The sequence below is a fragment of the Rhagoletis pomonella genome, unplaced genomic scaffold (genome assembly GCF_013731165.1).
Source record: "Rhagoletis pomonella isolate Grant_MI unplaced genomic scaffold, Rhpom_1.0 Rhpom_scaffold_00002, whole genome shotgun sequence".
Taxonomy (NCBI): Eukaryota; Metazoa; Arthropoda; class Insecta; order Diptera; family Tephritidae; genus Rhagoletis; species Rhagoletis pomonella.
This window is the reverse complement of record NW_023458556.1, coordinates 10510080-10521828: the sequence shown is the minus strand read 5'-3', so window position 1 is coordinate 10521828 and position 11749 is coordinate 10510080. Positions and strand designations below refer to the sequence as shown.

At 36.3% G+C, this 11749-nt stretch overlaps 3 protein-coding genes across 4 annotated transcripts in view; 1 reads left to right on the top strand and 2 right to left on the bottom strand.

Annotated features, from left to right (window-relative positions):
- Nucleotides 1-127, top strand: part of LOC118733052 — a 1897-nt gene extending 1770 nt beyond the window's left edge. Inside the window, exon 3 of the mRNA XM_036462227.1 lies at nucleotides 1-127. Coding sequence (XP_036318120.1) covers nucleotides 1-60 — 60 coding nt within the window. The 3' untranslated portion in view covers nucleotides 61-127.
- Nucleotides 105-3815, bottom strand: LOC118733051 (NADH-ubiquinone oxidoreductase 75 kDa subunit, mitochondrial). 2 transcript variants are annotated; one of them, XM_036462225.1, is made up of 9 exons: nucleotides 3705-3815; nucleotides 3307-3498; nucleotides 2914-3245; nucleotides 2618-2854; nucleotides 2080-2543; nucleotides 1675-2006; nucleotides 759-1125; nucleotides 567-694; nucleotides 105-504 (listed from the first exon to the last, which is right to left on the bottom strand). In XM_036462225.1, the coding sequence occupies exons 2-9, from the start codon at nucleotides 3490-3492 to the stop codon at nucleotides 340-342; spliced, it is 2211 nt and encodes a 736-aa protein (XP_036318118.1). In that variant the 5' UTR covers nucleotides 3493-3498; nucleotides 3705-3815; the 3' UTR covers nucleotides 105-339. The 2 variants fall into 2 exon arrangements, with proteins under 2 accessions (XP_036318118.1, XP_036318119.1); XM_036462226.1 differs by lacking the exon at nucleotides 3705-3815 and adding an exon at nucleotides 3622-3693.
- A 2547-nt stretch (nucleotides 3816-6362) lies between these two features.
- On the bottom strand, nucleotides 6363-10730 carry LOC118733050 (membrane-associated progesterone receptor component 1). The gene is made up of 3 exons (XM_036462223.1): nucleotides 10146-10730; nucleotides 8309-8461; nucleotides 6363-7148 (listed from the first exon to the last, which is right to left on the bottom strand). The coding sequence occupies exons 1-3, from the start codon at nucleotides 10495-10497 to the stop codon at nucleotides 6955-6957; spliced, it is 699 nt and encodes a 232-aa protein (XP_036318116.1). The 5' UTR covers nucleotides 10498-10730; the 3' UTR covers nucleotides 6363-6954.
- Between the last annotated feature and the right edge of the window lie 1019 nt (nucleotides 10731-11749).

The following is an 11749-nucleotide window of genomic DNA, read 5'->3' as shown; positions in this document are numbered from 1 at the left end:
TTCCGAAACTTTTTTAGTCAATACCGGGCATCCTTGAATTTATTATACGAACGACATTAATGGGAAAAGAAAGTTCTGAATAACAATTGAAAACACAAATCATATTCATTAGTTATCTAGTTTTTATCTGCATACATACATATATTATAATATTCTTTCTGGAACTGTTGCTATTTTTTCTTGAAATAAACTTGCTTTAGACAATAACAAATATAGTAAATATCGAACAAATTGTTCTTCTCGGTTTTGTAGAGAGAATAAAATCCGTAATTTTAACATTAGCGTTTTAAAGACTGATTATGTAGCTAAGTATTGATTATATCCTTTATCACTGAATATTTAGCATGTAGCTTCCTTTCTATGTTGCTCCTTTGCCTCCTCGCCGGAAACATCACGAACGCATCTAGCCATTGTTGGAGAGGCTCGAGAAATGGGATCAGTCATAAAATATTCTTGCAATTTCTTTTGCTTCACGTCAATTTTTGTATTATCAATTGACTTTGACTGAAAAAGAGACAATTCATGCAAATAAAGAAGTCAAAAATATACAAAGGTCATAAACGTACAACGCCCAACTGCTCGTTCAAGCCTCCGAACGTCGATGATTCCAATTTTCCCAAACGTAGCAAATGTGGTGCTATGTTTTCGATGCGATTCCTTAATTCATCCAAGTTATCATAAGGTAAAGGTGTGCCTAAAGAACATCGATGCATTTACATGTATTTCCATTTCCACATCATTTTATCTTAAAAACTTACCTAAAACCTCGGACAATGCCCTCAAAATTTTCCAGTCTTCACGTGCCATACCTGGTGGTGACACCGCGGCTAGTGTTTGTTGTGCCCGACCCTCTGTATTGACGAAAGTTGCCTGCTTTTCGGTATAAGCTGCGCCAGGGAGTACCGCGTCAGCAATTGATGCGCCATTATCGCCATGATGTCCAATATAAATAACATAACAATCTTTGGGTAGCTTTTCTCGAGTAATTTTTCCAGCATCAGCATTAAGCAATATGAGAACTTTTGGCTGAGACTTTAGGGCAGCTTGAACGCCGGGTTGATAACCTACGTCAAGAGCACCAGTCTGGCCTGCATTGTTTTGCAGAACATTAAATGAGTTCCAACCCTATAAATTGAAATAATTCACATATATTAAAATGTTTTTTTGTTTTTTTTTTGTTTTTTTAGTTTGCTGATAAACTTTATTGCATGTGAACGGTTTTCCCCATATAAGATTTTGATAGTTCGGAGATCGATTTATAAATTCTGCGGTTATTTGACAGCGTTTAATGTCAAAGATCATGGTCCCCGTTAAAGTAACTTACTACAAAACGGTCTTCAATTCTGATAAGCTCGACATCGCCTGCGCACCCTTCGATACTGAATATTGTAGTATAAGATGAATCTAGGTTGAGCATAATAGAGTTGCTAAGCAACTTCGGCGTGTTGCGCGAGTTGTGGGCAGTTGGTCTTACTCTTTTCTCATAGGTGGCTACATCCGTTGCCATAGTTTCAACGAAGTAGAGTTTGATTTTTGGTCCGGCGTTGGGCTCAACATCATCCCAAAAGCAGAAAGATGTGGAGCAACCCTGCTGCAGGGTTATGCTCCAGACACGGACAATGATTGGTAAGGTTCGGCGATCTGCCGGCAGTCAGGGGAATTATTAACTCTTACCTGTTTATTTAACTTTTTGCAATATGAAGAGACAGTTGCATGTATGCCAGCTGCATCAGCTCTTTCCAACAAATCTGCTCCGAGTATAATTGCAGGTTTCTTAGCGCTTTCCAAAATTTTTGAAAAGGGATGTCCACCGCTACAAATTTGACTTATTAGACCAGCGTCTTCGCCCAAATTCTCATGGTCGTATGACAGATCTATTTTGGGACCAATAGAAGCAATGTCCATTTCATTATTGATGTAAGATTTGCGTAATCGTGTATTAATTAAGGGAGCTTCATATCGCGGATTAGTGCCGATGAGTAGGACAGCGTCTGCTTCTTCAAGGTCTAGGATCGAAATAAATGAGTAATTAAAATTTTACATGTGGTAAATGCTCGGTCAAACACTAACTGGTCCTACCTGCTATGGTGGAATTGCAAACATAGTTTGAACGCAAATCTGAACCGGCGCCTTTAATATTTAAGCTTTGTTCCGTGCAAAGAGTTTCAGCGCCATTTCGGTTTAATAAATCTTTTAGAGCAACAAGAGCTTCAACATCAGCTAGTTGACCAGCTACCGCAGATACAGCGCCTTTGGCGTTTTTAATAGCTTTAGCAACAGATATTAATGCGCCCTCCCACTCTACGGCTTGTAATTCACCATTCGGCATGCGAACCATGGGAGCAACTAAACGTTGCCGCTTCAAACCATCGCAGGCGAAACGTGATTTATCAGCAAGCCATTCTTCATTTATATCTTCGTTTTCGCGTGGTACGATTCGGAGCACTTCGTTTGTACGTGTGCTTACTACAATATTGCTTCCTATAGCATCCAAAACATCAATACTGCTAACTTTGCGAATTTCCCATGGGCGAGCCACGAAACTATTTCAGAGATTTTGAGGATTATATTTTATTTTTTAATACGTATGGATTTATTAAAACATTATAAGCGTTACCTATAGGGTTTGCTTGTTAAAGCGCCCACGGGGCATAAATCGATAACATTTCCTGAGAGCTCGGAGAGGAATAATTTTTCAACATAGGTTCCTATTTGCATATCATTGCCACGTCCAGTCGTACCAAGATCTTCAACACCAGCTACTTCACAAGCAAAGCGCACACAACGTGTACAGTGAATGCATCGAGTCATGACAGTTTTGACCAAGGGTCCAAGATTTTTATCTTCAACGGCTCTGTTAAAATAAAATGAACATATAGATTTACATATAATGAATATTTTTCATAATCCTGCCTTTTGCCGGTATGGTTTATGTCAGTAAATCTAGAACGATCTGATCCAAACGCCATTGCCTGATCTTGAAGATCGCATTCACCGCCCTGATCGCAAATTGGACAATCTAGTGGATGATTCATAAGAAGAAATTCCATCACGCCTTCACGAGCCTTTCTTGTCATTTCCGAGTCAGTCTTTATGCGCCAACCCTTCATTACTGGCATGGCACATGCTGCTACTGGCTTAGGACTTTTTTCAACTTCAACCAGACACATCCGACAGTTGCCTGCAACAGCCAGGCGTTCATGATAACAAAAACGCGGAATTTCTACACCGACCAGAGCACATGCCTGCAAAATCGATATGCGCATATTGCTATAAAAATACTTTTATATAACGCAAAAATATCACCTGCAGGACAGTTGTTCCGGGCAAAACTTTTACGGGGACGTCATCAACAAATACTTCTATTTTTTCTGGTGCTTTTGCTGGTGTTTGTGCCACCACAGCGCTGGTGCGAATCGCTTTACTTGCAATCCGATGTGTCGGTGAACCGAAGCTTCCTTGTAAGACCTTGGTAAGCGGCGCGCGAAACATGTTTTCCTATAAGAAATTAAAGCAGTTCAAGAACACATTTATAAATTCCTACAGTAAAAACTTTTTCCGTCCCCATGAATTACATAAGCTGATGCACGAATTAAAGGCCAATTTAAATTTCAAAATTACCTAGCGTATTGCCGATAATGCGTGTTTCGCTGGTTTTTTATTTTCTCAATTGCAGAGCAAAATATGATAAAGAAAATACTTACCAAAGGTATTTAAAGGTTTTCTGAAGACAGAAAAATAACAGAGACGTCCGATTGTATTTTTTTTATGAAGATATTTTGCCCAAGTCCATATGTCCACTGACAGTTCAACTACGACGATTATGAAGTGTAATCTTCAGTTTGTCGATTGATTTTTCACAAACAACGTAAAGCTTAAGGCCCGTATACACACACCGTTCAAGTTGCGTATGTGAAATAGCGTATAAGTTCATGAACCAATTAGAACAGATCTGACCGGTTGAAAAGCAGCCATTTGCATTAGCATTTCGTTACCATTTTCGTTGCTGAAATGTAAAAAAAACCGTAACTGACGAACATTTTTTTATGGCATAAAACGACGCGGAGACTGATAAATCAATAAATGCGTCAAAATTAATCAAAAAGTGAATTTTTCGATTTTTCGTTAGTTATGGTTCTTTTTTATTTCATCGACGAAGTGAGTTAGGGCCTTTCTATATTAAGGTAACGATTTGAGAAAATAGTATGTGACGTACGTAATTTTGAAGTTTGCTAATTCTGTTTTGTTTTTTTCTCTTTCTTTATTTGAATTTTAGCTGTAGTTTATTTCAGTTATTTTTAAGCGATTTTCAATAAATGTAATTAAAAGGAAGTGCGCAATTGCATCATCCGCGTCTTTCCTTTCCATGTTTACGCTTTGAGTACAAAATCACTTATGAGCCGCTCGCCGTCTGCAGCAAACGACAACGAGCATGTTGGCGCACATGTGCGCGGATATGTTCGTCATGTGTAGCACTGTTACCCACACAAAACCGGTTTTAGGTGGACTGACCAGTCCAGTGTGCGGAGGCCCATTAGCTTTGATTACCATTTTGTTCGCATCCCTACAAGAATTGTGTGATGGAAACTAAACATTCTCATTTATCTTACTAACACATTTGCAAATTTTGCGTTGGTTAAAAAGAGACCAATATTTAAGGCCATAAGTTGGAGGAAGACGGAAGATCATATGTACACAAATGTTTACATCAGATTTTTCACACTGCCCTTTAGAATGTGATAGAAACTTGTAGGTAGCCAGTGACAGAATCTCTATCAGCCTTGCCACTCAAATGATTTGTCAAATGATAGTCACTGTTCTTGCAGGGATCTCTTTTCACATTCCCGGTCGTTTGTTTTCTTCCAGGTCTGCTTCGAGTTTCCGCAACAAAAGTTTTCGTGTCTGAACATCGACCAGATAGCAGAATTCGATAAAAAATTCTGATAAATATTAGTAATCGTTTGTTTATAATCGAATCATGCTATCGGTATCGAATAAAATTCGATTGAAAAAATTGGTTTTCGAAAAGCAAATCATTCGGATTCGAATACTCTCTACCATGAATTGGTATTTGCCCTTGTCTTTCAAATCGCATTGAGTTTATAAAAAAAAACGGCGAATGGAATACCATAGTTTGTGCGATTTCGTGGTTCACCCATGGAAGCCAATTGGTCACCTGCTTGGCAAGGACCATAGATCCCGCGTACGCAAGTTTCTAACGTCTTCTCCTTATTCAGTATACCGACTTAGCTTCTGTTTAATATTTTCAGGTGGATTTGCTTGGTCGGCAACATCTTTCAAAACTTCCGAGGTCAAATGCATTATATATTTCGCCCCTTTATTTGTTTAGATCTTTGTAGGCAGATTACGAAATATAAATTATTCCAACTGACAATTTCAGCCATTAAATGATACCGTCAATCGATAAAGTTTTGGTTTAGCGACTTTTTTTCAATACGAGCTACTGTTTTTTACTGTTATAAAAATATTCTTAATTCTACAACATAAACTAAACCGAGCTCCAAACCTTGTGAAAAATTAAAGAAAATTCAGCGAATTTTCATAAAAATACTGCACTTTTTAATTACACTCTTTTGAAAAAAGTTGAGTATGGAGTTTTTTAGCCCATTCAATTTTAGTATAATAAAGTGCAAGTTTCAGGTAGCTAGGACTTACCAATGATTTTTGAAAATTTTTTTGTCGAAGGTGTCGCTCATTTTATCCATATAAAAAAATGTTCGATTTTTTTTTTGGTTTGGAGCTCTGATTTTTGGGGTTTATGTTGTAGAATTAACAAATATTTTTATAAAAAAAATTGCGAAAAATAATTTAAAAACAGTTGTCCGTACTGCAAAAAAAAAAATTGCTGTACCATAACTTTACTGATTGACTGTAATTAGTTTTATTTTAAAGTAAGAATTTTTGGTATGGAAAATATTGGTTATGCATATTTCACTTATTCGTGATATTTTGTGAGCATTTCATATACTTTTTAGTTAATTTTTAAGTATATCGCACGTTTAATAATATAACGAAGTATTTCTAAATTTCGATTTTGGGGGAAAACGCAATTAAAGTTTTATAATTTCATTCAGTTGGTATACCAAAAACCCATGGAAAGACACATATCTTCGCCATATTTGGGAAGATTGGTTATCTGTTAAACTGAACATGTTCTACTTATCAAGCTTATTATTTGCATAATGAAATCTCCAAAAACTTAAATTTTGAGTTACATTCTATATTATTAAACGTGCGATATGATATGTACCTCACAGTTGAAATAAAAACTTAAACAATTTAAGTTTTAGTTTTAAATTACTTCATTCAATGTGAAAATTTCTCCGGGCCATACAAATCAATAGATATTGGGGGGTTTTACTCCAAATGATAAACTTCTTTTATTTAGACATTTGTAAAATTTTTTGTTTTATTTGTGTTTCTATAAATATATGTATTTACTTGTAGAGTATATGTATGTACATGTTTTCTTTTGGAATATGGTATATCTCAAAAACCAAGATATAAAACACGTGAGAAGTCTAAAATTAAGTAAATATGTAATTTGATAGCTGCGAACCATACATATCTCCGATTTGTTGCAGTCACCTTCCCCAAAGTAACTTATATTCTAAACTGGTGATGTTTTTTAACATTTAACTGACGCACACATCCACATCCCAAATTAAAGAAGCGTGTGAAAAATCAAACCTCACAAAAGAGAAAAAGCTTCTCATTACCGTAAGCATAATACCAAACAGAATCAATGCTGAAAACTATTGAGGTTTCGCTGGTCTTTAAATTTGCATCTTTCAATCGGGGCACTGATAAGCGAGCAAACATTTTTCGATAGCAATTTTTCAATGTTTAATTAAATCATTTTTAGTAAACTAAATTTTTTTTTTTAAATCTATAAATAGTTTCAATACGAAAAATTCGCGAGACAACTACTACTTATTTAACTTCTTCGTCTTGTGGGTTAGCGGCGCGCTTCCGAACACCTTCATCATTAACATTTGTGTTCGTGGCAGATGCGGCGGCAGTAGCAATGGTTTCAGTGACTCCCTCGTTAGAATCTTCCTCCTCGTCGTCATAGTTGGTCGGTTGCTCACCTTTGCGTAGTAATTTGCCTACCAGATCATATTTTTCTAAAAACAAGAAAAAATTGCATATCATATGGCATAATATTGGCATACATATATGGGGTATTTCATCGTCACGGGTGGGAAATTTGTAAAGTAAAAAGTTGCTTTCTCTTTTAAATTCAACTATAAACTACTCAGAGATCGCGCATTTCAATAAAGCTACTAATATGTGTTATTACCAAATACGAAAAAATTCCAACTATATTCTATATGGAAAATTCTTATTCGTTTCTTTTGTCACAAGTGGGACAAAAAATCATTACGCTGCTTTTTGAAGCAGCGCTCGGCCCTCGGCAGGCAATGGCAAACCTCCGAGTATATTTCTGACATGAAAAACAGACATGACAAAATACAATCGGCGTTCGGAGTCGGCGTAAAACTGTAGGTCCCTCCCCTTTTAGTGACAACATTTAGGCACACGCCACAAATCGGAGGAGAAGCTCGGCCAAACACTAAAATATGTGTAAGAGGCGATCTTTTATTATTATACAGAAAATAAACAGCAATACTAGCAAACCAAAAACTAAACTCATTCGGTGTTTTAAGCAAAAAAATTAAACTGAGCTTCATATCAGTTTTGTAACTTAATTATATTAAATTTATAAGTTAGGAACGGTAGTGGATTTTTTTGGTTGAAACTCTCGAGGTAATTATCTGTATGGACTTTTGGACTGCCAGGAGCAATGCCACACTTGTGGTTAAGAACCCCTCTGTTATCATGGACTTCTCTGCCGTCTCTAAGATGGTACTGATTGCCTTGACATTTCGAGCTGACCACGCGGAATCTTTTACCACATCCCATAGCCCATCCACTGCAACTTTTCCGTCGGAAATCGCAAAAAAGGATTAGTTTTGGGGCTTTCTTTTTTTATTGTAAGGATGCAAGGGCGATGAATAGTTTCAAAATCTATAAAGCAATCACTAGTGGCTAATATAAGAAATTAAATAAGACTATAAGACAAAAACGCAATACAAAATCCCTAAAGTAGTAACTGAGGAATATGAAGTTTAAAACTTTTTTGTAACGGGTGGGACATAGAAAACCGTAGTGATTTAATCCTGTAATACAATTGAAATACCTAATTTTCTTCAATGCAATGTAAATGCGCTGGAGTATTGAGACAATTATTTGCAACTTAAAAAAAAAAATTTTTTATGAATACCTTTAAATTGCATCTCCCATTCTCGCACTGAATCCATTTCCATAGCATTTAAGTCACTCAAATCATCATACTCCTCTTTATTATTCGGTTCAACATTAAAAGTAGCCAAATTTCGTGATGCATCTCGCCCAGCGAACGATGCATATGGCCCACCTGTAATAAAAGAGATTAAAAATAAAACAAAAAAACATGAGGACAAACTATGTACATATGTGTGTTTTAACAATCTTTAATGAGTCCGCAAAATATTCTTGAGTGCATATATGTATATGTACATATATGTGTAAGCAGTGATAAAAGCGATTAAAAATAAAACAAAAACATGATGATAAACTATGTACAGATGTATGTTTTAACAATCTTTAATGAATACGCGAAAAATTCTTGGGTGCATATGTACCTACATGCATACAGTATACATGCTACAGTAGATTTTTTTGCAATGCGGACAACTGTTTTTTTAATTATTTTATTTTTCGCAAATTTTTAATAAAAAAATTGGTTAATTCTACAACATAAACCGCTAAAATCAGAGCTCCAAATCTTGTACAAATTAAAGAAATTTCTGCTGTTTTTCATTAAAAAGTAGCAATTTTTAATTACAATCTTTTGAAAAAAGTTTAGTATGCAGTTTTTAGTCCATTCGATTTTAATATAATAAAGTGCAAGTCTGAGGTAGTTACGACTTACCAATGATTTTAGAATTCTTTTTTTTTTTGAAGGTCAAATAAAATAATAATATAAATAATTTTAGATTTTTGTAGTTAAAAATGTGTGTGTATAAATTTTGGTCCCGATTGGAGTCGGTTAAGGCGTGTCGCAAGGGGTCAAAATGCCTCTACGGAGACACGAAAAATAAACAAATTTTTTTTTATCATTTAATAACCAAAATCGAGACTACTAAATTCGAAGATATCACATGTAAATTTTGGACCCGATTGCAGTCGGTTAAGATGTTTTGAGTGGGTTCAGATTAACTTTGACCCCTGTGCGACACGCCTTAACCGACTCCAATCGGGACAAAAATTTATATGTGATATGTTCGACTATGGTAGTATCGCTTTTGGGTATTAGATGAAAAAATAAACAAATTTAATTTAATTTTTCGAGTCTCCATAGAGGATTCTGACCTTTGCCCCTGTGCGACACGCATTACCCGTTTCCAATCGGGACCAACATTTGTATGTGATATCTTCGTAGCATCGACGTAGGGGTTGAGGCTTAGGAAATCTGATGTAAAAATTTGCTTCCTGCATTTAAGGACCACCCTAATGTACATATATGATAGCGTTTACAAGAAGTAATTTTCTGTAGATCATTTAAGGTGAAACATTTCGCAAATACATGAAATCTTATCTTTTGCGCATGCATCCGGCTTTATGTTCAGAAAAGTACATCACTAAATACCCCTTAAGAAAAGGCAAACCAAATTCTCTAGTTTAAACAACTAATTTGATTGAGGTCTGAGGCCAAATACCTACAGACGATGGAAAAAAGATTCTGTTGAATAGGAATTTATCAGTGATGCATATACCTATGTATCTTAATTACTAAGCCGATAGAATATGATAAGATGTGAACATCGATTCACTAATATACTATGTATTTAATTTACTAATAGAATTTATGTATACATTTGAAAGCAACACAATTTCCTGCGAGTATGCATAATGCATCACCTGATAAAATGTATGAACCCAGCTTGCCGCTTCATTCAGTTTGGTAAATTTGTTAAGATAATTTGATGAGTTTGCTCATACGTTTGGAAGTTAATCTAATTTGAATAATACTCAACATATGCTTCTCCATTGCTGTTTTAAGCGCCACTCACACTTACCTGGACCGTAAAAGCGTTTTGCCTTTGTGACGTCATACACGGTGCCATTCACTGCAATTAATATACGTCCATCCGGCCCATTTCCATCATACGCACGTAGTTCTTGTATAGTAAAATCGCGTCGTAATTTTGGAAGTTCAGGTGCCGGCGGTGAACCATCACCCGACTTATCTCTGGGCACTTCGTAGCGGTCCCTTACGATTTTATAAAACAGAAATACGATAACAGCTACAAGTGCTAAATTCAGGGGGCTGTAGATAATCTCTTCCACAATTCCGAGCAATATGGACGAAGATTTTTCATCGCCGGCAACTTGGCCGCTGGTGTCAGCTGCTCCTGTGGACGCTGCCATGCTGTACAATAAATACGTGTTTTTTTCACTACTCCCTAACTCGTACTTTGATCTTGAGCCCTTGCACCACTGTTTCTATCGTCGCATTCGCTATATTTAACTGTTTGTCGAATCTTTGCAGTTGCCTCGCGTTCGGTGGATTTCGTAGCAAATCGTAAAAGTTTTATGAATTTTTTTAACTAAAATGACAGGAATTTCAACGTACACTCCCCAAAAGAATAAAAATAATGCGCATTGATGAAAAATTTATATTGACGTTAGGAACGAGCTACCGCAAGATGTCGCCCTAATAACATTAATGGAGCATTTAGTCGCAAACGTAGAGTGGCTAACTACATGAACCATAAATACAAGATCACGTAAGAACGCGACGTTGTATTTGTAACTTGTTTTGAGAAAAAAGTTTGCGAAAGCGGGTTCGTCAGCTGAGCGTTTGTTTACATCACAAGCACCACTATTTTACACTTTTATTCAAGTAAAGAAGAGTTAATTCAACATGACAACACATTTTAAAGCATTTTGTTGCATCGTTTTACCTAAATTGTGCGTTTAAAGTGGCTGACAATAATTTTGGCAAATTTTGGTTTTCGTTGTTTTTTTTGCTTTGTTTACTTTTCGCTCGTTTTCCAGTGAAACAAGATGGCGTAGAACCCGCCAAAAAATCGACTTTTTTCACTCTCTTGTTCTTACGTGATCTTGTGTCTTTCGTTCATGGCTAACTACAACGTTAAGGTCCCGCAAGAATCGCCAATTGCGGTATTAGCCAAGGCGAATTTATACAAGGCGGTGTTGGCCAAGGCGAATTAATACAAGGTGGTGTTATCCAATCATACAAGGCGAATTTAGATTTTTGCCGCGGTCCTTCTGAATGTCAAAATGATGTGTTTGTTGTAAACAAAGCGAATTCATATTACAATAAACACATCATTTTGACATTCAGAAGGACCGCGGCGAAAATCTAAACACGCCAATAATACCACCTAAGTGAACTTATACAGGGTGGTGTTACTGGCGAATTTAGATTTTCGCCGCGATTCTTCTGAATGCCAAAATGATGTGTTTGTTGTAAACAAGGCAAATTCATATTACAACAAACACATCATTTTGACATTCAGAAGGACCGCGGCGAAAATCTAAATTCGCCAGTAAGTATAGTAGAAAGCAAGGCGATTTTATACAAGGTGATGTTACTGGCGAATTTAGCTTTTCGCGGCGGCCCTTCTGAATGTCAAAATGATGTGTTTGTTGTAAG

Bases quoted from the DNA above. Each gene is read 5' to 3' on its own strand.
- LOC118733050 (XM_036462223.1), bottom strand. From the start codon at position 10,497: ATGGCAGCGTCCACAGGAGCAGCTGACACCAGCGGCCAAGTTGCCGGC. The intron at 8,462-10,145 runs GTAAGTGTGAGT...CTTTTATTACAG, and splicing joins AAAACGCTTTTACGGTCCAG to GTGGGCCATATGCATCGTTC. The intron at 7,149-8,308 runs GTATTCATAAAA...TCTTGTTTTTAG, and splicing joins ATGGGAGATGCAATTTAAAG to AAAAATATGATCTGGTAGGC.
- LOC118733051 (XM_036462225.1), bottom strand. From the start codon at position 3,492: ATGTTTCGCGCGCCGCTTACCAAGGTCTTACAAGGAAGCTTCGGTTCA. The intron at 2,544-2,617 runs GTAACGCTTATA...TCTCTGAAATAG, and splicing joins TTAACAAGCAAACCCTATAG to TTTCGTGGCTCGCCCATGGG. The intron at 2,007-2,079 runs GTAGGACCAGTT...TTTCGATCCTAG, and splicing joins TTGCAATTCCACCATAGCAG to ACCTTGAAGAAGCAGACGCT.